The sequence below is a fragment of the Delphinapterus leucas genome, chromosome 14 (assembly GCF_059928025.1).
Source record: "Delphinapterus leucas isolate spDelLeu-1000000601 "Yukka" chromosome 14, BTC_Dleu_Yukka2, whole genome shotgun sequence".
Classification (NCBI taxonomy): domain Eukaryota; kingdom Metazoa; phylum Chordata; class Mammalia; order Artiodactyla; family Monodontidae; genus Delphinapterus; species Delphinapterus leucas.
Genome location: NC_143142.1, coordinates 39,764,919 through 39,791,677, shown reverse-complemented (window position 1 = coordinate 39,791,677; position 26,759 = coordinate 39,764,919). Strand labels below are relative to the sequence as shown.

The following is a 26,759-nucleotide window of genomic DNA, read 5'->3' as shown; positions in this document are numbered from 1 at the left end:
GAAATGTTCATATACGTGCATATGGATGCTGTTTGGAAGGAGATATAACAAGGTATTAACAGTGGTTATCTTTGGGTAGTAGGATTGTAATTATAATGTTTTTCTTGATAATCTGTGTTTTCAAAATTTTCTAACATGGAAAGTACCACTTTTTAATAAGAAAAAGAGATAAATTATTATAGGAAACAAAATAACTGCCTCCATTTCAAGTTTCTAAGTTCACATCTATTGAAGAAAAACATGTTTGTTTTTTAATGCAGTTGGGTTTTTTTGTCACAGTTATAGGCTACAACATGATCGTTACAAATGTTTATTGAATTTGAAATTCTTAGGATTCTCGCATTGGGGCCATTTCAAACAGGCAGATGGCAGGATATGGAACCTTTTGCTTGCATCCCTACCTTTGACAACTGAGTAGCTGTAAGCGCCAGCAATTCTGTTCAGGGCAAAGTCTCTGAAGCACTTGAGAAAGGCAGAGGAAGAAATGTGAATTAAGAGTCATGACTGCAGTTTCCTGTTGTATCTTGCTGCTTTGTACCAAACTAGCAAGAGAAGGGAAAACTTTTTTTTTTAAGTTACAAAAATAATACATGGTGATTCATTCAGCAAGTATTTGAGTGCCTACTGTATATGCCAGGTATTGTGTTAGGTGTAAGGGGTGCATAATGAACAAAACAGACAAAAATCCTTGCCCTCATAGAGCTACGTTCTAATTGATGCAGACAGACAAGAAACAACTAAAAATGAAAGCGGATGATATAATAGGTGTAGAGAAAAATAGAGCTGGGTAAGTGGATAATGTGTATGTGTGTGTGCCTGAGTATGGGCCAGTGGATGGGGGGGTTTGTTATTTTATATAGGGTGGATAAGAAGGACTCATGGATAAGAAGCTGTGACAAAGCGAGAGAGAGGCATGGAGATATATACACTACCAAACGTAAGGTAGATAGCTAGTGGGAAGCAGCCGCATAGCACAGGGAGATCAGCTTGGTGCTTTGTGACCGCCCGGAGGAGTGGGATAGGGAGGGTGGGAGGGAGCCGCAAGAGGGAGGAGATATGGGAACCAATGTATATGTATAACTGATTCACTTTGTTATAAAGCAGAAACTAACACACCATTGTAAAGCAATTATACTCCAATAAAGATGTAAAAAAAAAAAAAAGATGACTTTTGAGCAGAGATTTGAATACGTGAAGGAGTGAACCATGCAGGTATCCGGAGGGGGAGGGCTCCAGGCTGAAGAATGTTTGATGATCAACAATGAGGTCAAAAGCAGTTTTATTCCACTTGTAAATGGAAACATCACTGTAGATATCTTTAAATACCTCAACAACAATAATAATAAATAATAAAGTATAGTCAAGTAGTACATATGTAGCCTCCGAAAGATACCAATTTATATCCCACAGCAGTATATGAAGGCATTAATTTTATGACCCCCTGTATAAGATACCATCTTTTAAAAATTGCTAGTTTCTTGGGCAAAACTTTATATATCATTGTTTTATTTTAAAGTTCTTTTTAGTATTAGGGCGGTTGAATAACTTTTCACATGTTTATTGGCCATTTGTGTTTCTTGTGTGTGTGTGTATGTGTATGAGAGAGAGTCGCACACGTACACATACACAGACAGACAGGAAAAGGAGAGAGAAAATTACCTATTTCTGTCCTTTGAATGTTTTTCTTTTTTTGGGGGGGGAGTTGGTTTTTTTCTTATTGATTTGTAAACACTCATTATACATCAAGGATATTAAACTCCAGCCTGTTTTATATGTTGCCAGTGTTTTTCCTGGTTTGCTAATCATCTTTTCATTTTCTTTATGGTGTTTTGGCCATCTTATGGCCGTCTTAGGTGGATCTGTCAGTCTTTCCTAGTGGCATCTGAACTTGGAGTTATGTGTGGAAAAGGCAGAAGGAGAACATTTATTGAGTGTTGTTTTCAATGTGCCACATGCTACCTCAAGTGCTGCGTATTCATTCTTTTAGCTAATTGTCTCAATAGCCTTCTGAGCATTATTATCGCCATTTTATAAATGTAAAACGGAGCTCTCACTGCAAACTAGCTTTAGAGTTGGGATATAAATCAACTAGCTTTAGAGTTGGATACACATCTTCTAAATAGGAAGATTTGCCTGACCACATTCTTTCTACTACACAGAGCCTCCTGCTCTATACTTGTGCATCCTTCCTACTCCCACCTCTAGATAACCTAGATGACCCCTAGATGATCCCAGCCCTAGATGCCCTGACCTAGAAGAAAGGGCACAGCCCAGGGACATGTGTGAAGTGTGTCCATCCCTTAGAGCTGTTGGTTAAAGTTTTCAGCTAACTGCTGGAACATTCCTTGGGAGTGAAGAGAGCTAATTATAATTTCTAAAGATTTGAGCAACCATGTGAATAAGATTATACTCTCCAGTGCCCAGAACCAGGTACAGTTTCCATCACTTATTGCTATATCTCCTGAGGAAAGAATCCTCAGTTTTAGCAGACCTACCTAGGATGTAAAAGTTAGCTTCCTTTCTTTCTGAAGAAAGGATTTTAAAGAAATGCTTCAAGAGGTGGCAAAAACACAAAGAAGCACCGTAGCTGGTACTCACCTTGTTTCCACACTGCCTGGAAGAGTATGGAAAATTCAGTCATCATGAATTTTATCTGCCCCGGTAGCTGTTGAAAGGTCTGACCCCTCCATGTTGTAAGATCACACTTACAGTCGTGGAAACCCTGGAAGCCAGAGGTCCAAATTCTAATTCCTGGAGCAGCCTGTGTATATTTTTTCTGGTTGAAGTTCTTCCTTTTTTTTTTTTTTTTTAACAACAAAAAGAAACTTATGCTTTATTGAGAGAAAAATTCTACTCTAGTAGTAAGATATAGAGGAAAATTTAGTCAGACCTTGTGCTATGCTCTGTACTTACAGTACTTACAGAGATGGAAATTTTTTTTTTTTTTTTTTTGGCTTAAAATAACACAGGTTTGCTATCTTACAGCTCTGGAATTCAGAAGTCCAAAATGGTTTCACTTGGATAAAAAGTCTTTGGCTGTAAAGAGTTTGTTACAATTAGGAAATTTTTCCTGCATTTTTTATGTTACAAAACTTTGCAGTACATCTTAAGTTTTCAAAGGTCCCAATTCCTTTTCAGAAATTTTTCCCCAGAAAATTTATATTTATACATATCTTCTAATTTTGCCTAAACTTTCGTTTTGAAGTTATTTCTTTGTATTTTAGGGCAGAGGGGTTAAAATACAAGAGGTTCCCTAGCGCTGTTTTATTTCCCTCACGTCCAGATACCCTGACGTCTCCTGAAGTATGTATGAGAGTAGGCGGGAGTTTTCTTTGTTTAGGAGTGGGTGGGGCACGCATGTCTGGAGCCTCACTGGCCTTCCATTCTGAAGTGTCGGACTTGCCACAGCTGGGCCAGCCGCTATTTCCCCACCCCTGCCCCGCACATGCCTTCCTTCCTTCGTCATCATGCTCCCCACAGTACATGCTCTGGGCTTCCTTCTAGGGCACAGCATGTCATGGGACTTGGCCCTTAATGTCTGATGGGAAAGCCTTTTCCTAGAAGAGTAGCAATTGGTCGGTATTAGCTTGGCCCCTTTAGGATGGAGGCTGGCATTTCCATTCTTTGTTCACCTTTTGGTTGGAAGTACAGATGTCTGTGATGGCAGCAGGACTAGTAATAGCAGAATATTTCTCAGGTAACTAGCTGCTTGAGCTGCTACCAGGGCAAAATCATGTTGTTTGCAACTTATTTATTTATATATCATTGTCTCACATTAGATTATTATGAGATCCTTGAGGGTAAAGTATGAGAGGCGGTTAAAAGCAAGGTTTTAAGTCAGACAGGCCTGAATTCAAATTGTGGCTTTGCCATTACCAGCTTTTCTGACCATAGACAAATTACTTAAACTCTTTGTGCCTCGGTTTGCTCATCTGCACAGTGGGGGTAATAATGATAATAATAATGATACTTCCCTCGTGAGACTGTTGTGCAGATTTTATTATTTTTTTTATTTATCTATTTTTAGATAAATATTTTTTGGCCACGCTGCACAGCTTGCAGGATCTCAGTTCCCCCACCAGGGATTGAACCCAGGCCACAACAGTGAAAGCCTGGAATCCTAACCACTAGGCAACTGGGGAACTCCCACAGATTTTAAAAAGATTACAGTGTAGAAAACATTTAGCACAGTGCCTGGTTTGCAGCAAGGGCTCAAAAAATGTTATTGGTGATGCTGCTGTTTTTTTTTTTTGTGGTTTGTTTGTTTTTTAAATTTATTTATTTTTGACTGCTTTGGGTCTTTGTTGCTGCGAGCGGGCTTTCTCTAGTTGCGGAGAGCAGGGGCTACTCTTCGTTGTGGTGCGAGGGCTTCTCGTTGTGGTGTGTGGGCTTCTCATTGTGGTGGCTTCTCTTGTTGTGGAGCACCGGCTCTAGGTGTGTGGGCTTCAGTAGTTGTGGCACGTGGGCTTCAGTAGTTGTGGCTCGTGGGCTCTAGTGCGCAGGCTCAGTAGTTGTGGTGCACAGGTTTAGTTGCTCCGTGACATGTGGGATCTTCCTGGACCAGGGCTTGAACTCGTGTCCCCTGCATTGGCAGGTGGATTCTTAACCACTGTGCCACCAGGGAAGTCCCTGATGCTGCTGTTAATATTAACTCTGGCGCTGTGAGCACCTTGCAAGTTGCTGTGAGTTTGGCTGAATGACTATATACAGGAAGTAGGGTTCGAAGGCCTTATCTGAGACTAGAAACATTTTCATGCCCTGTTCCCTGGGAAGTTGTACAAAAGCAGGTCTGATGATAGAGTGCCTGCCCATGTTAATAAAATTACCAAAGAACACTTCTTGAACAGGCTCCATCCCAGGAGAGCAGTTCATTGAGTTACTTGGGATTATTATGTTGTATCCTGCTGGAATGTCTTCACTAATTTATATTTATTTTAGAATAACTCTGGGAACTTGAATTAGTGAACCGAATGCATTTGTAACTGATGGGGGAAGCAAATTGCACCCTCAGTGATGTGTACTCTATGGAAAGACTGGGATTTTGCTTTTTAAAACTTTATTTCAACATAACTATACTTACAGAAATACACTCATATTGGTTATTAGAATGCAATTTAACTTATCCTACACAATTTGGACCAAAAAACTTGGTACATGGTTTGCTTTAAAAAAGAAAGAAAAAGCATTTGCAATCTGGTTTATTTTTCATCTATTACAAATGTGTATAAAAGATCCACCATCAAATGCTGCTAAAACAAACAGCATGAACCTTGAGAAATTAAACTTTGGTTTGTCTCTGAAAAATAACATGTATTGCACTGTAAAAGTTTATAAAATTGGTGCAACAAAACATTGTTGTAATGTTTCAATGCCAGTTCACAAAGTTCAATAACTAATGGATGTTGATGAGGGTGGGGAGAGCCTATGTGTACGTATGAAAATATAAAAGCTATCCAATCTAGTTAATATTGCATGCAGATCACAAGTTTACTCAAACCAAGATTCAGATAATTTCTTAAATCTGAGTTAACACTACCGGTCCAGTTCATCTGCTGTCAACAAGGAAACTGCACAGTAGCTGTTTTTCTGATTTGTGCAAAAAAGAAAATGAAGTTTCTTCCCCCAGGTTTTCAGTGTAGAACTGAAACTACAGGAAAGGTATTCTGAGGAGAGCAAGATTCTAAACTGTGTTGAAAAAGCAGTTCTTGGGACTGGCTGTCCAGTGGTTAGGACTGCATGCTTTCACTGCCAGGGGCCCGAGTTTGGTCCCTGGTCAGGGAACTAAGATCCTGCAAGCCATGCAGTGTGGCCAAAAAAAAGAAAAAGGAAAAGCAGTTCTTGGTGTGGCCACAAGGGAATCAAAGAAATGTGCCCTTGAGAAGTCCTTGGAGATTCCCTGAACTGGCATCCCAGGTAAATGGTTGAGGCTCAGCAATTGGCCACCCAGCTCAAGTTCAGGCACTCTTTTCAATTCCATCCTTTCACACTGTGGTTCCTTTTGTTGTGGTTCCCTGGAGCTGTTTGGTACCTTGCCGAGGTAAATTGCCTTTAAAATTTTTTAAAAATAATTTGGCATGTGTTCAAAGCCTCCGGCTACTTAAATTCTAAAGAATAACATTCACTGCTTCTTTTAAAAAAAATCAGATCTGTTCTTTCTCCCAACCTGCAGGAAACCTTTTCCATCTCCAGCTCGTCTGTGCCCGATTGTGGGATCAGTAACGCCACATCGTTGGCTGAGTGATGGACTGTAGTCAGGATGGCTTGGTCAGCTTCCATCCCTCTCAATGATACAGAGCAAATCATGCTTCACAAGTCACCTGGGGATGTTTAGACAACCATGAGTGCTGTATTTGGTGTATGGGAGCGTCATACCTTCCAGCGAGGTCTTTTGGACATAAAGTGACAGAAATCTATGGCCTCTTTCCCTTTTACAGATCTGATGTTTTGACATGGCTTCCTGCTTCAGTGCTGTTTGTGGGTATCATCTATGCTGGTTCCAGAGCACTGTCCAGACTGGTAAGTGTTAGAGGTTTTGGGGGGGACAGTCCCTTTCCCTTCTTCCCCTTTGCCTTTAACTTGTTGCGCCTTGGATCAATAGGGGGCAAAGCAACAGCTTTAATGATGGTGCAGCTAGATTGAAGAACAAGTCTTGGGGCTGAGACCAACGTGGAGTGGTCCCACTCCCTGAATGGAAGATAACCAGATAACAGGGAAGGACTGACTTGTTTTACAAGATGGAGAGCTGCAGATGGAGACTTAGGAAGCCGGAGTAGTGATATTTGTGGAGCCTGCTCTGCATGGATACACCCCGTCCTTGGGAGCAAGGAGGGTGGGCTCAGTCTGCTCCTTGCTTCCGGGGACCGTGACCCTGCCCATCAATAACACGGCCTGGGCGGGCTGGGCTTAGTCGTGGGTTCGCATGCTTGGTACGGAATTGATGCCCAGTATACAGGGACACTAGTGAAACAAGTGTTCATTCTGTCCTCCCACCCAGACCCCAGGACTGAGCTCCTCAAAGGAGGGTACTGTGAGGAAAAGATTTCTTCCAGCTGTGTTTTATATGATATGGAACTCCAAAAATTTAGTTATTTTGCCACCAAAGGAGAATCCATAAATATCAGCATTGACCAGAGTCTCAGAACATGGCTTAAAACTCAGGAACTTTTTGTTTTCATATAGTTAAGATTTTGTTTTGTTTTTTCAATTGGGGTATAGTTGCTTTACAATGTTGTATTACTTTCTGCTGTACAACGAAGTGAATCAGCTATATGTATACATATATCCCCTCCCTCTTAGACCTCCCTCCCACCCCACCCCCCATCCCACCCACTTAGGTCACCACAGAGCACCAAACTGAGCTCCCTGTGCTATACAGCAGATTCCCACTGGCTATCTATTTTATACATGGTAGTGTTTATATGTCAATCCCAATCTCCCTATTCATCCCACTTCCCCCTCCCCCACCGAGTCCACATGTCCATTCTCTACGTCTGCATCTCTATTCCTGCCCTGCAGATAGGTTCATCTGTACCATTTTTCTAGATTCCACATATATGCGTTAATACACGATATTTGTTTTTCTCTTTCTGATTTACTTCACTCTGTATGACAGACTCTAGGTCCAGCCACGTCTCTGCAAATGACCCAATTTCGTTCCTTTTTATGGCTGAGTAATATTCCATTGTATACATGTACCACATCTTCTTTATCCATTCGTCTGTCGATGAAACTTTAGGTTGCTTCCATGTCCTGGCTATTGTAAATAGTGCTGCAATGAACATTGTGGTACATGTATCTTTTTGAATTATGGTTTTCTCAGGGTATATGCCCAGTAGTGGGATTGCTGGGTCATATGGTAGTTCTATTTTTAGTTTTTTAAGGAACCTCCATACTGTTCTCCATAGTGGCTGTATCAATTTACATTCCCACCAATAGTGCAAGAGGGTTCCCTTTTCTCCACACCCTCTCCAGCATTTATTGTTTGTAGATTTTTTGATGATGGCCATTCTGACTGAGGTGAGGTGATACCTCATTGTAGTTTTGATTTGCATTTCTCTAATGATTAGTGATGTTGAGCATCTTTTCATGAGTTTGTTGGCCATCTGTATGTCTTTTTTGGAGAAACGTCTATTTAGGTCTTCAGGAATGGTTTTATACTCTAATTGCTATTTTTAATCTATCAGAAAATGATTGTATCCTAATGTTTGAAAACATGAGAAATTTTCAAACAATTCAGTCTTTTAATGTAAAGTTTGTTGTTATGTTGGCCCCTTAGGCCTCAGATATGAAAACAGTAAAAACAAAATCTGCCTCTCTGGATAATAATAGTATTGTTAGGACAACTCTAAAGCTGCCAAGTAGTGGCTGAGAATTAACTGCGATAATTTCTAAATTAAATCGATAATTTCTAAATTAAATCATCATTTTCCTTTCATGATTCATAAGCTTGAGTAGATGGGATGATGTGTGCGATGGGGGAGAAAATAGCCTGGGTGACCTAAGAAGTGAGACACAGAGCACGTTGGTGCTGAGCCCAGAACAGGGGGCCAGGCTGGCTCTCAGCTGCCGCTCTTGATGCTGTCAGGCTCCACCAAGTCCATGGCCTCTCTTTACGGCCTCTGGCCTGCAGGGGGAGCTTCCTCTTCTATAGCAGAGTATAGGATTTGACTGGAAAACAAAAAAAACAAAAAACAATCTTTCGTTGTACAAACGTTTTTGAAATTTTTTGTAGGCTCTGGATAGTTATGGATGCCAGAGTTTTGAAGTTTGAATAACTAAGGTGTTGTGCTAATAATGATAATAATTTTTTGTTTGTATAGTGCTTTTTTTTGTTTGTTTTTTGTTTTTTTGTTTTTTGCGGTACGTGGGCCTCTCCCATTGCGGAGCACAGGGTCCGGACGCGCAGGCTCAGCGGCCATGGCTCACAGGCCCAGCCGCTCCGCGGCATGTGGGATCTTCCCGGACCGGGGCATGAACCCGTGTCCCCTGCATCGGCAGGCGGACTCTCAACCACTGCGCCACCAGGGAAGCCCTGTATAGTGCTTTTTCATGTGTTCTCCGGAGTGATTTCCTTTGTATCTTTTCATGTGAGTCTCACAGTCACCTGATAATGTGAGGCAGATGTTAATAACCTGGCAGAGGAAAACACGTAGGTGTGGGAAGTCTCGGTAAGCTGTCTCTAGTCCCAGGTAATGGCAGCTCTTCTGACTCCCCACCTTTTGCCTTTTCAGATTTGTCTCTTTAGGATCAAGGTATATGGATTTTAGAATGAGCCCAGGGTACAGTAGACATGCATAAGCTTGAGACTCTTGGTTGCAAGTGTTAGAAAGCTCACCAACTGGTCTAAGTAAAGGGAAATTTCCTGGTTCACATTAATGAAAAGTCATAGTGTAGAAACTGCTTCAGGCATGGCTTGACCCAGAGGTTCCAATGACCTACTCAGAACCCAGCTTCTGTCTCTCTTTCAGTTCTGCTCTCTGTCTTTGCTTCATTTCACAGCCAGGCTCTCGCCTCATGGGTGTTGTTGACTTCAGGCTGACATCCTCACAATTTTAAGTCTAATGGAAAGACTGTCTTCCTTGTAGCTTCTGCATGAGTCTCACAATTCACTCTGATTGCATCAGTCAGGACCACTGCCCATCCCAGGTCTAAAAGCTGGATGGATTTACATTGATTGACCAGTCCTGGATCATGACTTTTCTGAACCATTCACTGTGACTGGAGAGACTCAGAGCACTGTTTGGCCAGCCCTGGTCATACAGGATCCCCAGCTGGACCCACAGACTGAGAAAGGGTGAGGCAGATGCTTTATATTGGAGTGCTTTACCAAGGAAGGGATAAGGAGGCTAGGTGGCCAAAAAACCCTCAAAAGTCCATTGTAAATGTCAATCTAGTACGTCAGGCAGATGGAGATTTCTGTAACCTGGAGCAATGCTTCTCAGAGCGTGGTCCACAGAAGGTGATAGCCTGTGAGCTCTTTGTTACCTGTCTGTAAGGAGATTGTGCCAGAATGAACATCACGCTTGGCACTAAACACGCTGATGAGTTTGAGCTGACATTTTTTTTTTCCATAGCAGGACTTTTTGAGGAAGGAAGCAGTGCACTGACTTATATTCTGTGCGAGATCCTTATCTTTTGGCGGGACCTCATTGGAGTGCCCCTGGCCTAGAGCACAGACTTCTCTCATTGGCAGAACGAAGCTGCTGCAATTCAAACTCTGAGCAAAGGGAAACAACCCCAGACCAAATATATCCAGTTAGAGTGGGAGGAGGACAGAAAGGAGACACTTATTATTGTTTTTTTTTAGTGAAATAACTCAACCCAGCATCTGTTCTTTGTTCTCTGAGTTTTTTGTTTTTACATAGTTGCTTAAAAATTTACAGAGTGGATGAAACACGAGGCACTCGTACAGCTTGTGTTAGATGGAAAACCCGTGTCAACATGCTGGTGCCAGGCTGGCAGTCTCATGAATCCACGAGGACATGGGGGAAACATGCTCAGTTAAAATCCGTGGGTGTGTTGTTATGCAAAACACTGAGGAAGTTGCTCTGCTCCATAAAGGCCTCCTTCATCTGACAAGACTTTGAAGTTATCCTTCTGATGTGCAACTCCTGAGAGTAAGCTGATGTAACTCTTCAAAGGCGAGGTGGGGACAGTTCTTTATTGATTTTTCTACCTGGAACTCACAACCAAATGATAGAATTAAGGGAAGGAGATTATTCTTGTGGCTCTCCATTCAGCAAATATTTATTGAGGAATCTACTTCTGGGGGCTTAATGAGGAAGAAGACCTGCTTCCTGACCTTGAAGAACTTCCAGGGGAATCCGTGAGAGACACACAACTCACCATGGGAACAGGCATCGTGAATAGTCAGTGTTATATATGTGTGCCGGGCACTTCCTATTGTCAACCCTCATGACATATGAAGTTGGACTTAATTACTCCCATTTACAGTTGAGGAAACTGAGATGCAAATTATTTGACCAAGGTCACCAACTAGTAAATGTTAAAGTGGAGATGCAAACTCAAGCCTGTCCGACGATAGTGGTTCATCTGCAACGCTTACCCTCTTTCCTCCCTAAATCACAACAAGCAAAGGAGATGAGCCCATCAGGATGGAGCTGGGAGGAGGGGAGAGGAGCCGTGTGGCTGTCCTCCCTTCTACAGGGGCTAATTTAGCTCTGCTTCGCCAGCGTTCCTGCCCTGAATAAGGTCACAGTGATGAGGGCTGATGGCATGAATGTCAGTCTTTGGAGGGACAGAACAACGTCAACCAGTCGTTATTACTCTTATTATAATTTCCCTGCCGCAGCCCTTCTCGGCTGGACAGGATTGCCCCAAAGCCTGTGCTCGCGAGTGTTTAGAACAGATGTGTAGATTCTCACACTCGGGAGCTTCAGGGAGAAGCCATCCCAGTGCTGGTGATCTGGGTGCTCAAACCATGCTCTTTTCTTGCTTAGGGTGAGCAGCTGGGAGACTCTGCAAATCTAACCTGAGGCATCTCGACAGGACTGGCCTTGGTTTCCTACCCAGCACTTTGATCTTGAGCCTTCCCTAACTGCTTGTCAGGGTTTCTGTCTTCACTCAACACAATGGAATAGAGATTGGCCGGGGGTGTCGGTGAGGAAACACACATGGATAATCGGACTCGCGTGGAGTGAAATTACTCAGTTAAGCAAACTGGAGCCTGTGGGTTCCCTCCCGCTTGGTTTGGCTCCAGTATCACATAAGGGATCTTGGATCCATGGGAAAAGGACGTAAATGTTGATCTATCAGTAGAATGGAGACCCTTCCCCTAAGGTTCCCTGTCACTGTGGTTAGAGGCAGTTCTCTTTCACATGGTTTTCTCATCAGAGGTGATGAGAGTCCGATTGCAAGGATTACTTAAGATGTGGGCGCAGTGGCAAAATAGTAACCCCCTCCTCTGCATTTTAGTTATGTTCCTGCCCCATCTAAAGATGTTTTCCATAACCCTTATAAAATGACTTATTAAAACTGGGCTCCAAGCGGAAAACTTCATGACACTGGAGTTAGCAGTGATTTATTGGCTGTAACAGCAAGACGTGTGCAACAAAAGAAAAAAACAGGCAAATTGGACTTCATCAAAATGAAAAACTTCGGTGTATCAAAGCACACTGTCAACAGAGTAAAATGGCAATTCACAGAATGGGAGAAAATATTTGAAAATCATCTATCTGATAAGGGATTAATATCCAGAACACATAGAAAACTCCTAAAATTCAACAACAAAAACCAAACAACCTGATTGAAAAATGGGCAAAGGACTTGAATAGACATTTCTCCAAAGAAGACATGCAAATGGCCACTGAGCCCATGATGAGGTACTCAACATCGTTACGCATTAGGGAAATACAAATCAAAATCATGCGATACCACTTCGTGCCCATTAGGATGACTGTTATCAAAAAAACAGAATATAACAAGTGTTGGTGAGGGTGTGGAGAAATTGGAACGCTTGTGCGCTGCTTTTGGGAATGCAAAGATGGTACAGCTGCAATGAAAAACAGTATGGTGATTCCTCAAAAAATTGAAAATAGAGTTACCATATGACCCAACAAAAAAATTGAAAGCAGGGACTTGAGCAGGTATTTTGTATACCTGTATTCACAGCAGCATTATTCATAGTAGCCAAAAGTTGGAAACAATCCAAGTGTCTGTTGACAGATGAATGGATAAACAAAATGGTATATCAGTACAATGGAATATTATTCCGGCTTAAAAAGGAAGAAAATTCTGACACATGCTGCGACATGGATGAACCTTGAAGACATTATGTTAAATGAAATAAGCCAGGCACAAAAGAACAAGTCCTGTATGATTCTACTAATGTGAGTTACTTAGAAGAGTCAGATTTATAGAGACAGAAAGTATTGGTGCTTACCAGGAGCTGTGGGCTGGGGAGAATGGGGAATTATTGTTTAATGGGGACAGATTTTCAGATGAAAAGAGTTCTGTGAAAGGATGGTGGTGATGGTCGCACACAATGTGAATGTACTTAATGCCACTGAACTATACACGTAAAAACGGTAAATTTTATATGTATATTTTACCACAATTAAAAAGATGTGTTTGTAACTCCCCTCCCCAGGCTACAACAGAGATTTTCTTGAGGATTATATGGGGGAGGGGGATATGTCCTCACTCACCTCACTCAGAGCCCTTTCCGGTGCTGTAGGAGGTGCACATATATATATACATATATTTTTTTTTTGCCTCTTTATTGGAGTATAATTGCTTTACAATGGTGTGTTAGTTTCTGCTTTATAACAAAGTGAATCGGTTATACATATACATATGTTCCCATACATATCTCTTCCCTCTTGCGTCTCCCTCCCTATCCCACCCCTCCAGGCGGTCACAAAGCACCAAGCTGATCTCCCTGTGCTATGCGGCTGCTTCCCACTAGCTATCTACCTTACGTTTGGTAGTGTATATATGTCCATGCCTCTCTCTCGCTTTATCACAGCTTTAACTGAATTCATTCCTATGCACTCGTGTAAAAAAAGGGTGAGAAAAATAGCAGTTCACTGAGAGCAGGCCAACCTGCCCTCTGTAGTAGCACGTGCATTTATGGCCCCAAGTGAGGTTCTTATTCCCATGCATCTTACAAGCTGGCATTCTAAGCTGCCTATTTTTCAAACAAAAAGGCCCCTAAACACATGTCAGCTACTTTATGTGATGAACAGATGAAGGAGGGAGGTGGCCTCCAAGCTGGTGCTGGAGATACTCTGGCAAAGAGGGAGTCTGGCCCTCTGCCCTCAAGGAGTTGACCCGGGAGTTCCCTGAAGGTCCAGTGGTTAGGACTCCACGCTTTCATTGCCAAGGGCCCGGGTTCAATCCCTGGTCGGGGAACTAAGATCCCTAAAGCCGCTTGGTGCGGCCAAAAAAAAGGTGTTGGCCAGTTAATGACAGAATGATAAAATTAATGTAAATAAACACTCAGATTTATCTCATGCCAATCAATTTGTGAATATATTCATTTATATGTACACATAAACATATTAAAACACCTCAACTGTCTTCCCAAAAGGATGTGTTGTGGCTTAAAAGAATAATGATGATGAAAATAAGATAAGCATTTCTTATGAATAGAATTTAAAAGAAGTCTAGGTCAAGGGTAATTGAAGAAGAACTAGATGAGACCACAGAGAGACTTAGCACATATCTTATGAAATAAATACAGTTGGGCCTTGGAAAGATGAGAAAGCTCTCATCTTTCTGCAGCCGAATAAAGAAGTTACGAGACTCTCAGTGCTTGTAAGAGAAAAGCGGGTTGTTGCCACAGACATGCTTCTTCCTTGCTGTCAGGTCCTGAGTCCTCATAAAGGGTAAACTGGGCTACTTAGGGTCTTCAATCGCATCCTTATAACAAACACAATGGTAACCTGATTTCTGGGATTCTTAGTGCATTTTGGAGGCCTAAAGACAGCACAGTTCAGTAGGAGCGATTCTCTGGGGCTAAAATCTCTGCTCTCCAATTATCCGGCTCCCTTCCTGTAGGAACAGTTATTTCTGGCATGCATGATTTTGATGAAAACTAGGCAGCCAACAGTTCAAAGGTACATTCTTTGGCAAGGGCCTGGCGAGCAATTATTGTATATTGCAGATTTAGGCCACGTCCACATATTTAAAAATCACCCAAATTGAAGGTAGGATTGATGTTTTTCTATAAAAACTTAGAAGTCGACCCAGGACTTGGCTAAGGGAGTCATCCCCACTCCTACAGCATGACCCGAGGCCATGCCTGTGGGCAGGGCCAGGATTTTCCATAGAAAACTGTTTTAAGTCAGTTCCAACACCTGAACAAATAACAATCAAGACTTGAAAATTCCACTCTGGGAAGCATGGGAATAATGAAAAATCTTAAGTAATAGTTACCAATTTCTCTTTACATCCAGAGAAAAATTTCCAATGGTACAGGGATGCAATGTAAAATTATAAGTGAATGTTAAAATGTTAAGAATAAATTAGTTGCAAACTGTGCCCCTAAGTAATGAAATGAATTGGACTGTAGGGTAGTTGAATTCGGTCAATTACATTTTGTGTCAAAGTTGATAACTTGGGCTTCATGGTAGTTGATCTTGAGCCATTTTTCCTGATGAAATATGGTGGGGACCTTTTGTTATTGAGCCCGTTCCTAGAGTCTTGATGTGAAAGAACAGACTTACTTTTCTGTTCTCTTTAGCAGCAAGCTAGTGTCTAGATCGTCTAAAGTGATTTCAAATTATTAAGAGGCAGGTTAAAAAGGAGAACCAAAATACATCCTTTCTTTTTTCTCATCCGTGTAACTGGAATGTTAATAGTATCTCCCTCATAGATTTATTATGATGATTCAATATGTAAAAGCAATTAAAACAGAGTCTGGGGGCTTCCCTGGTGGCACAGTGGTTAAGAATCTGCCTGCCAGTGCAGGAGACATGGGTTTGAGCCCTGCTCTGGGAAGATCCCACATGCCGCGGAGCAACTAAACCCGTGTGCCATAACTACTGAGCCTATGCTCTAGAGCCTGCAAGCCACAACCACTGAGCCCGTGCGCTGCAACAACTGAAGCCCGTGCACCCTAGAGCCCATGCTCCACAACAAGAGAAGCCACCACAATAAGAAACCCATGCACTGCAACTAAGAGTAGCCCCGGCTCCCCGCAACTAGAGAAAGCCCACGTGTGGCAACGAAGACCCAACACAGCCAAAAATAAATAAATAAATAAATTTATTAAAAAAAAAACAAACGTACAGTGACAGCAGTAACATTAAAAAAAAAACAAACAGAGTCTGGTACATAGTAAGTATTCAATATATCTTAGCTATTATTGTTATCATATCTCAGAACTTTTTATTTTGTTTCTTTTGCCTGCACCGTGTGGCTTGTGGGATCTTATTTCCCCAACCAGGGATTGAACCTGTGCCCCCTGCAGTGGAAGCGCAGAGTCTTAACCACTGGATTGCCAGGGAAGTCCTCATTTCTCAGAACTTCTGTCTGATTTCACAAAAATAAGTCGTGCTGAACCTCACTCCATAAAGATAAAAGGCAGGTTTTCTAAAATAATCAAGTCACTGGAGTCTCTTGAACTAATAACGTAGTTCAGACTGGGGCTTCATGCACAGAGGTAGAGGCCAAGGGAAAATCAGTAATCATAAATTGTAGACTGCCTTAATACTGTTTTTGATAGATCTCTATGGAGGCTGATAAAATCAGTCGTAGAATTACTGTTTCTAAAGCCTGTTAGCTCCTCAGTCGAAAAAATGGCTTGACAAATTCAGATTAAAAAATTTTTAAGTGGAAATGGAAGATATCCCTTTAAAAAATGGCATAGAGTTTACTCCGAGGTCATCTGTTTTAGATCATACCAGTTATATTGCTGGAGGAAGCAGACTGGCAGGATTTGGAACACAATGGTATTGGACATTGCACAGTTGTAGGTCCAGGAAGTTTATACTGGGGGCTTGCTGTAATTTGGCTCCATAACATCGAGACTGGGAGTGTGGGCGTTGCCGTTACTGGGTTGGAGTCACGGAGTCATACCCAGAACTAGTTGTGAGCTCGCCAGCAAGCTGCCCCATCACTCTAAGCTTCAGTTTCCTTGTCTGTAAATCAGGGCAACAAGCATCCGTGGATACAGTTGTTGATATATGGTTTAAATAAGAGAATGCAATTAAAATAATTGGCACTGTGCTGAACACATTGTTGGTATCTATTATTAGAGAACTTTAATATCAGTTCTGGGGACTTCCCTGGTGGTCCAGTGGTTAAGACTCCGCGCTCCCAGTGCAGGGAGCCTGGGTTCCATCCGTGGTTGGGGAAATAGATCCTGCATGCATGACTCAACTAAGAGTTCGCATGCCACAACTAAGGAACCCACATGCTGCAACTAAAGATCTTGTATGCTGCAACTAAGACCCGGTGCAGCCAAAAATAAATAATTAATAAATATTAAAAAAAATTTTTTTAATTTAAAAAATTAAAAGGCAACTTTCTTTTAAAAAATTAAAAATAAAATAGAATAAAAAATAAAGTAAAATCAGTTCTGTATGTGTAGATAGATCCTTTTCCAGAATCTGATCAGAATCTCCTAGGCAGATGGAGAAACCTGTCCACAGTTTATAAAATTGAGAAAATTAAGCCTCCTTGAAGTCTAGAGTTAGCGTCTAGAGTCACCCTAAATCTCATTTCCTTACTGATTTTATAGTCAAGGAGGCAAAAGCATTTTAAATCAGGGCTTAATTTTAAATAAATAAGATCCAGGTTGCCCTGTCATTTTCATGTCATGTACCACAGGGTTAACCTCTCTAAGATTTTCTGTGCTATCTTCTTAGGCTCAGACCTAGAAGGCCAGGGCCCATGTTTTCCAAACATGAGCCCAATGGATAAAGCCAATTAAAAAAAAAATCTCTTTAATAATCTTAAAATACATAAAGAATAATTGAAAATATAAAAGTTTAAGAGGGATAAAAAGAAGCACAAAAGATGAAAAACATAGAAAATAATTAAAATAAAGGATGATTTTAAAAGGAAAAAAGTTTCAGCTGCACTTTTAAAGGAGTAGAGAACGTTAAAAAGGCAAGAAAAATGTAAGGTGAGAGCTCAGAATGAAATGAAACAGTGCAAGTTAGAACAAAATACCAAAATAGGGCAGAGCGATACAGTTATAAAAGTCTTAATGACAAGGTAAAAATATATACTCCCAGGGACTTCCCTGGTGGCACAGTGGTTAAGAATCCACCTGGCAATGCAGGGGACCCGGGTTCAAGCCCTGGTCTGGGAAGATCCCACATGCCGCGGAGCAACTAAGCCCGTGCGCCACAACTACTGAGCCTGTGCTCTAGAGCCCGCGAGCCACAACTACTGAGCCCACGTGCCACAACTACTGAAGCCCGCGCCTAGAGCCTGTGGTCCACAACAAGAGAAGCCACCACAATGAGAAGCCCGTGCACCACAACGAAGAGTAGCCCCCGCTCATCGCAACTAGAGAAAAGCCTGCACGCAGTAATAAAGACCCAACGCAGGCAAAAGATAAAGAATAAATCCATCTGGAAGTGGTTGGGCAGCAACATCTGCTTAAAGACCCACTTAAGAGTCCTCGAAGCTGGAATAATTTCCCAGCTCAGGGTCCTCCATCGAGGCCACTAAGCGTGGGCTTGGTACCTCTTAATATTGACAGCCTTCATGCAGTGCTCCTGCATTATTTCCATCGTCCCTCCCTATAGCTCCAGGTCGTAGATATTGTTATCCTCATACTACAGAGGAGCAAACTGTTTGGATACGTGCCCTGCTCCACTAGCAGATGGTGGAGCTGGAGCCTGAAGCCCAGCTGATGCCAAAACCCATGCATTATTCTTGATCTTTTTCTGCTTTCCAGGAGACATTAGCAGCAGCAGCAGCAACAAAGACAATAGCACAATCCCTCACCCCTTAACCCCTCCCCTTTACCTTGTCAAGATTATCTATCAAATTAGGAAAGACTGCTGTTCTTAGCAAACAGCCCAGCGATAGTCAATGTGCAGTGGGTACTCTGTGTATCTTGATAACCCACTGGAGTGTTACCTTTTTTTATATCTTCTCCCTCCCCCCCCTTTTTTGGGGTACAAAGTTGATCCCAGTTATCCCATCATTTACTGCAGTTCAGTCTCCTAAATATTTCCCTCATGTGGCCACTTTTCTCCATCTTCGCTGCCACTACCAAGTTCAGGCCACCGTCTTGTCATTCCTTGTATTAGTTTCCTGTAGCTGCTGTAACAAATTACCACCTACCTAGGTGGCTTAAAACAACAGAAATTTATTCTCTCCCAGTTCTGGAGGCCAGGGGTCTGAAGTGAGTACCAAGGTGTGTCAGCAGAGCTGCGCTCCCTCCAGAGGCTCTAGGGGAGAATCTGCTCCTTGCGTCTCTCTTCCAGCTTCTGGTGGCTGCTGGCACTCCTTGGCTCGTGGCTGCATCATTCCAGTCTCTGCCTCTGGGGTCACATCGCCTCCTCCTCTGTGTGTGTCAGATCTCTGCCTGTCTCTTAGGAGGAGATCTGTGTTTGCATTTGGGACCCACCCAGGTAATCCAGAGTAATCTCCCCACCTCCAGATTCTCACCTTAATCCCATTTGCAAAGGCCCTTCTTTCACCCTATGAGGTGACATTCATGGGTTCCAGGGACTAGGATGCAGCTATAGTTTGGAGGGCCGTTTTTCCGTCTACCACACCACTGAACTTTCGCAACCATCTCTGCCTCCTTTGCCCCACCCAGCAGTCCAAGGTCCCCTAAACGCGCAGATCAAATCATGCACGGTGGGCTTTAAACTCTTCAGTGTCTTGTGGTCCTTGGGACGGTCCTGATTCCCTGATAGGGCCTGTGATTACCTCTCCACCTTCCTCTCCCCCACTTTTCCCTTCCACACTATATTCCACCCCTCTTAACTCCCCCTGGTTCCCCGAGGAGGTGGGCTTCCTCGCTTCTCTGGGCCCTTGTGTGTGCCTCCAGCCCTCTCCCACCTTGTCTCTTTTTGCTGGGCTCATTCTTTTTTTTTCTTTTTTCCCTTTGGCTGTGCCATGCGTCATGCAGGATCTCAGTTCCCCAACCAGATATCGAACCCACGTCCGCTGCGTTGGGAGTGCGGAGTATTAACCAGTGGACCACCAGGGAAGTCCCTGGGCTCATTCTAGTTCATCATTCTGTTCCCGTTTAGACTTTGGACTTCACTTCCTCCGAGAAGGCGTGCTCTGCCCACACTGGGTTGGTCATGCCTTTCTGTGCATTCGGTCAGAGCTCTTACCTCAATAGGGACAGCCTCTCTAACATGTGTCCACCTGTTCACAGGATGTGTCCCCTGCACCTGGCATGGCACCTGACACACAGTAGGTGCTTAATAAATGATGAGAATACCCGTAAGAGGGGAGACTGTGCATCCACCCTACTGAGCACAGTGCTGCAAGCAAGAGCACTGATCCACGCAGAAGAGTTTTTGCTGGAGAGCAGTATCAATGTGAATGCCAAAAGTACCCACAGATCTTTATTTTTAAGCATAAATCAAGAATTATGTAATTATGAGATCCAAGAAAATATTTTCATGCTTATTCCTTTGTTTTCTTTCAGGCCATTCCTGTGTTTCTCACTTTGCATAATGTAGCTGAAGTTATAATCTGTGGGCACCAGAAGTGTTTTCAGAAAGAGGTAAATGATTACGCAAAAGGCTAGTTTCACTTCCCTTGCTTGAAATTTCAAAGACGTGCTTTTTATGTATGGTCCAGATTAGTGTCTGCTTTTTCCTGCCATCTGTTTCCAGTCAAGCCTGCCTGACGGTGGTCACTAATTTCAAGGATCATGGTTTTGACATCCCTTCAGTTCACCAAACATACGTGGGGATGCTTGTGGGTCTGAATGGACCTCAACCCCAGGCCAGCGCTGAGCCAGGGCCTGGGGGGCCGAGGTAGAGATGACTGTGGGCCTGGATGGTGGTGGTGGGGCATTCCCCCCCTCCCCCCACCGCATCCCATCACCATGAGGAAATATTTGGTGAGCTTCCCACAGGGTGCTGGGAGCTTTAGCCCACCCTGTGGACATCCTCTTTTCCTCCCGACCCCAGCTCTGCCTTCCACCAGTTGGAACACGTTCCTCACCTTCCGGGCCTCCATCCATGAAAAGGGGAGAGAAATGTCACCCACTCAAAGAGTCGTTGGAAGGACACCATGCAGCACAGGTGCTAGTAGGTGCTCCCAACACTTTCCGGCACATAGTAGGTGCTTTGTACCTACTATGTAGTTTAGCTATGATTTTTAACGTGATTGGTGGTTTTAGTTTGGTTTTAGTTTGGTACCTGTTTTGAGAGTTCCTTTTTTCTAACATCTACCTGTTTCAGATGACTTCACATCAAAATTTTGGAACTTTTAAGCTCGAGAGAGGCTAGTGGGCCATGCAGGCAGCACACTTCTTACAGGTGTGCCAGGGACAGAGAGACACCTTTCCTGTGGCCAAGGCCACTCCACACACCAAGGGACCTTTCTGACACATGGATCTGATCATGTCCCCCTACATACAGCCCTTCAGGACCACCCAGAGGCTACCTGGAGGCCTGCAAAGCCCTTCACCACCTGGGCCCCATCCACCTCTCTGGCTTCAGAAATTCCAGCCACAACCAAACTTCTCACTTTCCCTAGACCATGTCGTAGTGTTTCTCTCCTCTGATCTGTCAGCAAACCTCTTCGTGCACCCCTGTCCCATTCACTCTATGAATATTTCTACATCCCTGTGTACGTGGCCACCCTGCCAGGCCTGGGTCTACAGTCGTAAGCAAGAGGCATGATTGCTGCTCTTTACAGAGCATCAGCCCAGAAGGGGAGACAGACATTAAACTAAGAATTAGACCCACCTGCTCGATTGTGTGGCCAGAGCAGGCCACTCTGGGGAAGTGACATTAAACACAGACAAAGGATGAACAGGAGTTAGACATGGTGGGGAGGGGAGGGCTCCCTGGAAGAGGAAGCAGCAGATGCAAAGGACCAGACATAGGAAGGGACTTGGTGGAAGTCATTCTGGGCTGTGTGGCTGGAGCTTGATGAGAAAGAGAGGGGGCGCTTAGGACGAGGCTGGAGACGGGCCTTTGGGGCTGAGCTAGGAATTTGGGATTTATGCTGAGTGCACTGGGAGGAGCTGGTTGGGTAATAAGGCCCACAGACACTGTGCAGCTTCACAGTGCTAAAAGCTCCCCCAGTTTCTGCGGAGGAGAACGGATTGCAGGAGGCGAGGGAAGCCTGTAGTGACTCCAGCGAGGCTCCGTACTTTAGGCTAATCTGCCTGCCGTGGGAACCTTCCCTGACGCCTCAGGCAGCTTGGGCACCTTCAGCTGACATTTTACGTATCACACCAGCTTGCAATTTCCATATTTCATCAATTCTAACATGTGCTGCTTTTTCTCACATCTAACATTTTCACTCTCGGGACTTCCCTGGCGGTCCAGTGGCTAAGCGCTTCCGCTGCAGGGGGCACAGGTTCGATCCCTGGTCAGGGAACTAAGATCCCACATGCTGCGCAGTGTGGCCAAAAAAATAAATAAGTAAAAGTAAAATAATTCTTTAAAAAATAAGTTTTCACGATCTAAAATCAGGGTGGTTTTATAGTCAATGGTATGTCCTGGTCTAATGTTTGTTGGGTTTTTTTCTTAGTAGTATAAAAAATACTAATTTTACAATCAGTGGCATCTTAGATTCAATGAAATACAGTATGATTTTCCCCGTGTCTCTGCCTGCTTCCAGCCCTCTCATTGCAGTGACCCTGTGGTTGGGTGTTTTTTGGAGCCCCAGGTCTCAGCCCAAGGACTAGAGCTGAGCTTAAATATTCACTAACTGGTCACTTAGGTTCCAGGAGCTGCTCAAGTTCTGGGAGACTAGTCAGACCCTGACTCAATTCCACTCAAATTCCAAAGAAGACTTCTTATTCACAAAATGGATACCTTTTGTGTGAATTAAAAATGAAGATTTACCTGGTCTAGGGATGAGATCCAGCCATCTTCATGGGATACTGCTTCTTTCTTTTTTGGGGGGGGGGGCCACACCATGTGGCATGTGGGTTCTTAATGCCCTGACCAGGGATAGAACCTGCGCCCCCTGCATTGGAAGTGCGCTGTCTTAACCACTGGACCGCCAGGGAAGTCCCTCCATGGGGTATTGCTTCTTGATGGACAAGTCAGATCAGGTAGGTGAAGGTGAGGGTGGGACATGGGGCTGGAGGGTCCTCAGTGTATTTCCACCAAGCAGAGCGCAAGGGTCAGACTCCCAGGCCAAGAGGACCTTTCCTCGGAAGCAATTGGGTGAATACCAAAATATTGTGAATCTTCAACTCCATTTCATTACTGACACAAAACAACATCATTTCTTGTCAGGGCAAATTAGGAAACAATTGAGTGGGTTACATATCTATTTAGTTATTTTTTTAAAAAACCCTTTCTTTCCTCTATGAATATCATAAGATGTAATAAGTCGTAGAAAATGCAGAGAAAAAAAATGTCAGAAATCAACTGTGATCTTACTTCCTAGAGGAAACGACTTCATTCATTCAGTTCAGACATATGTAGAATATTTACAGAAATGATAAAATACGTCCTGTTTTTCCATTGATCGATTTGTCGGAATCCCTAAATGCCTCATTTCTCTCCACATGGAATGAAATGCAGTGTGTTGGCTGGTCCCTGTTTGTAGATTTGTAGGTGGTTTCTAGTAGTTTGGCGTTAAAATCTGCTCTGTGATGAAGATGACCATGATATGTTCTTCATATGATTTACATTCCTGATCATTCAGCCTGGAGCCATGACCAAGCGACTGGGTGTCATGAGGAACATGGTTGGACGCCACCTCTCAGACTTGACCTGTGACTCCGGACGTAGGCTCTTTGGTCCATTACGTGTCAGGTTTCCCTAGAATGGCCTTGGGAGAGTAGAGTTGACCTCTTCATGACCTCGCTCCCAGATGATGAGAATAAGCTCTATCTGGGCTGTGGTTCATTGTCACCATCCATAACTAGTTCTTTGTGTATGTGCACACACACGCACACAGTTTAACTCTAAGTTAGCGTGTGGCTTGTGGAATTAGTCTCAATAACTTGGCAGGTATATTTGCCACGGCTTAACCTTAGAATACTGCTATTCATTCATTGGTTTGCTCAACATTTATGAAGTATATGCTACATGTCAAACATCTGGCTAGCTCTACAGCTACAGATGTGGAAAGACACATTTATCACCCTCACAGAACTCAGGCTGAATGGGGAGCTGACATGTAAACAGGTGCTGGGATGCCCATAGAATGTCCTATGGGCTGAAACAGGCATGTGGGTGCACTGGGGGGCGACCGCGGTTAAGTCTGCTTGCAAGGGCCAGATACGAGCCCAGTCACACAAATGGGTAGGAATTTTCTGGGCACTCCAGGCAGAGAGGAAGCAGCCAATGAAGGCCAGTGGCCTGAAAGGGCCGGTGGATGTCACTGCAGGACTGGCTGTGACAGAATAGAGCCCAAAAGGGTCAGACTCTGGAGCTCGATCGCCTGGGCGCACACCCTGTGATCCCAAGCAACTTACCTGATTTCTCTGTGCCTCAGAATCCTAGTACGTAACCCAGGACTGTACATTAACCCGTAGTGACACGAGTCAATATGTGTCGAGCACCTAGGACAGCACCAGCAGTCCTCAGAGCGAGTTAGCTACTTACTGTGACTTTGGCAACGTGACTCTTGAGGAGTTACAGTGACCCACGCAGAGCTGAGATGTCATTGGGACTTATCACTGGGTGATTTGGGGACCGAGGGGCTTGCGGAGGGGAATCCCAGACACCGACTCCTCGGTTGCTCTTGGAGCCTCGGGGGCTGGAGCTCCGTAATGAATTTCTTGCTGGTTTTCACCCTGCATGTCTCAGGTTCTGGGCTCCTGTAGTCAAAGGAGGTCAAAATAAAAAGGACTCTCCTCTGTGGGATGGGCAAACTCCTTCAGGCACTAGGGTTGATTGGCTGCCCTGTAACGGAAGTCCCCGAGCACCTGCTGGTGAACATGTCACTCATGGAAGAGTTGAGCATCCTTTTTGTTTCCATCCTCTCCATTCCTTCTCTTCCTCCGAACTCTGGAGATGTCAGCTTTATTTAGCTCAGAATCTTTTAGTGACACATGTTCCCATGTTGGGGGCAATTATCCAGGTGGGAGCCAGGTCACCTCTGCGTGTGTCATCCTTTCTGTACTGAAGGGATAAGTGTCCCCACTGGGGGGCAGTGGAGTCAAGGTTGGCTTTGCCTTTGGTCTCTGCTGAGGCCGGTTCCACAAAGATGAGAGATAACGTATAAGAGATAACAAAGGATCTAAAGATGGGAGCCACTGCTTTGTACACGCAACATCGTGTGTTTATTAAAACAATGCAACGTGGATTATTTAGTCACACATGAAAGCTTAAGATAGCCTTCATAGCAAACCACATGTTTCTCTTGCCAGTGCTTTACTTTTTTAAAAAATTGAGATATAATTGACAGATAAATTTATATTTGTTTCAGGTGTTCAATATACTGATTCAATGTTTGTATATATTTCGAAATGACCGCCACAATAAGTCTAGTTAACATCCATCACCACGCATTTGTTTCCTTTGTGATGAAAAGTTTTAAGATCTACTCTCTTAGCAACTTTCGAATATATTCAATACAATACACTGCTGTTAACTATAGTCACCGCGCTGTATGTTTCGTCCCCAGGCTTTGCTTATTTTATAATAACTGAAATTTTGTACCTTTTGAGTGCTTCATTTTTAAACAATATGTTCATAGTTCACACTTTATCTGAGCTGGAGTAAAAGAAAATTGCAGTTTGTCCTCAACCAGCAAAATAATCCTTCTGAAATGTCCAGAATTAATCTATTATCTTGCCTGACCATTTCCCCTGTCAAATATGAAAAAAATCTATGCTTCTTCCTGCTAGAGCTATCTTCCCAAGTGTCAAGGACTAATTCCCTTAAACTGACCAATAAGAAGGAGGTAACAAAGGTAGAGTATGCATTAGAATTTCTTCATTTCAGGGAGCTCTAAACGGCAACTTTAGATTTCCCCAATCTGCCCTTTTTTCCTTCTCTCTAGGGATGGAGTCAAATGTCCCTTCTCCTTTTTTCTGTTTCCTAATTTACACATCATACCAGAGAATTTATAGCACTGCTCAGGGTCAGAGCTGGATTAATGAAAGGAAAATTTAAAGAGACAGACCGGAAGAGAAGTTGAACAAGAGCTTAATTTCTTTTCCTACACAGGGTACATTGACTTCTCTCTCATTTTCATGGTGTGTAAGATATTCGAAGGCTTGGGCGTGGCGTCATTTTGCTTTTTTGTGGGTAAACATAGTTCTAATGGTGAGAGCGGTAAAACTACTCATCCAGAGTGCTTTGCCGAAGCGACTCAACTCTGGACCTCTGAGTCATCCCTCGTTTGGTCCAAGCAGAAAAAGCCTCAATAAATACTGAAGTGCAGCAAGTTGTTAAGCCCCCAATAAACTTATTCATAATTTATGTGCCTCTTGATCTAAATATTTACTTTTAAGGGGAACAAAAAAGAGTTTTCAAAGACTAATTGTACGTCTCTTTATTTTCATACAGAAAACATCTCCTGCAAAGATCTGTAGGTAAGTTTAAAAAAAACAAAAAACAACTGCACAAACATCTAAAATAGAAGATTTAACCTGATATTAACTTCGATGAGAAACCGTCTGTTGACAATTCATACTTGAGAGTTGACAGAGGAATTTATTACAGACACTCACATATCCCTATTTTGTGTCTTATTCTCAAATTTGCTCTTTTTTTTTTCTGAAATATTTTATCCCTAAGGGGAAAACAACTCATGCTAGATTTCAGCCATTGATGCCCAGAATTTCACTAAGAGTTGTGCAATACTGATGAAGAATGAAAATGGAAAAATGGAAGTGACTTAAAGTTTTAAAAATAATGTTTGATCCTCATTGGGTTTTTAAGAATTCCCATGGTGGAAAAGTACTGGCCTGCGAATCCAAGGATCTGAGTCGTGGTCTTGGGCCACACAGCACCGTGACCGTGGGCAGGTTTCATACCTCTCTGTGCCTCAGTTTTCCCAACTGAAACATGAACTGGGATGGACCCTCTGGCAGGTCCCTGTGCTCCTGTTGTGCTAATTCTGACCTGGATGCCTTGTCCTCTGGTGGCTTCCTGCTTCCTCGGCAGTAGCTGCGAAGCTCGGTCCTGAAGATAGAAAACCAGCAGAATGTTTTGATA

At 43.3% G+C, this 26,759-nt stretch overlaps 1 protein-coding gene across 9 annotated transcripts in view; it reads left to right on the top strand.

Moving 5' to 3' along the window:
- Window positions 1-26,759, top strand: part of SLC35D4 (solute carrier family 35 member D4) — a 116,335-nt gene that overhangs the window by 18,640 nt on the left and 70,936 nt on the right. For 8 of the 9 annotated variants that reach the window (XR_016387604.1, XR_016387605.1, XR_004022520.2 and 5 more), the window contains exons 4-6: window positions 6,435-6,516; window positions 20,096-20,173; window positions 26,109-26,134. Coding sequence is in view for 5 of the 9 variants with exons in the window: in XM_022586819.2 (XP_022442527.2) it covers window positions 6,435-6,516; window positions 20,096-20,173; window positions 26,109-26,134 (186 nt within the window). In the remaining 4 variants the exon portion in view is untranslated. The remainder of the gene's footprint in view (window positions 1-6,434; window positions 6,517-20,095; window positions 20,174-26,108; window positions 26,135-26,759) is intronic. The other variant, XM_022586822.2, reaches the window with a different exon arrangement.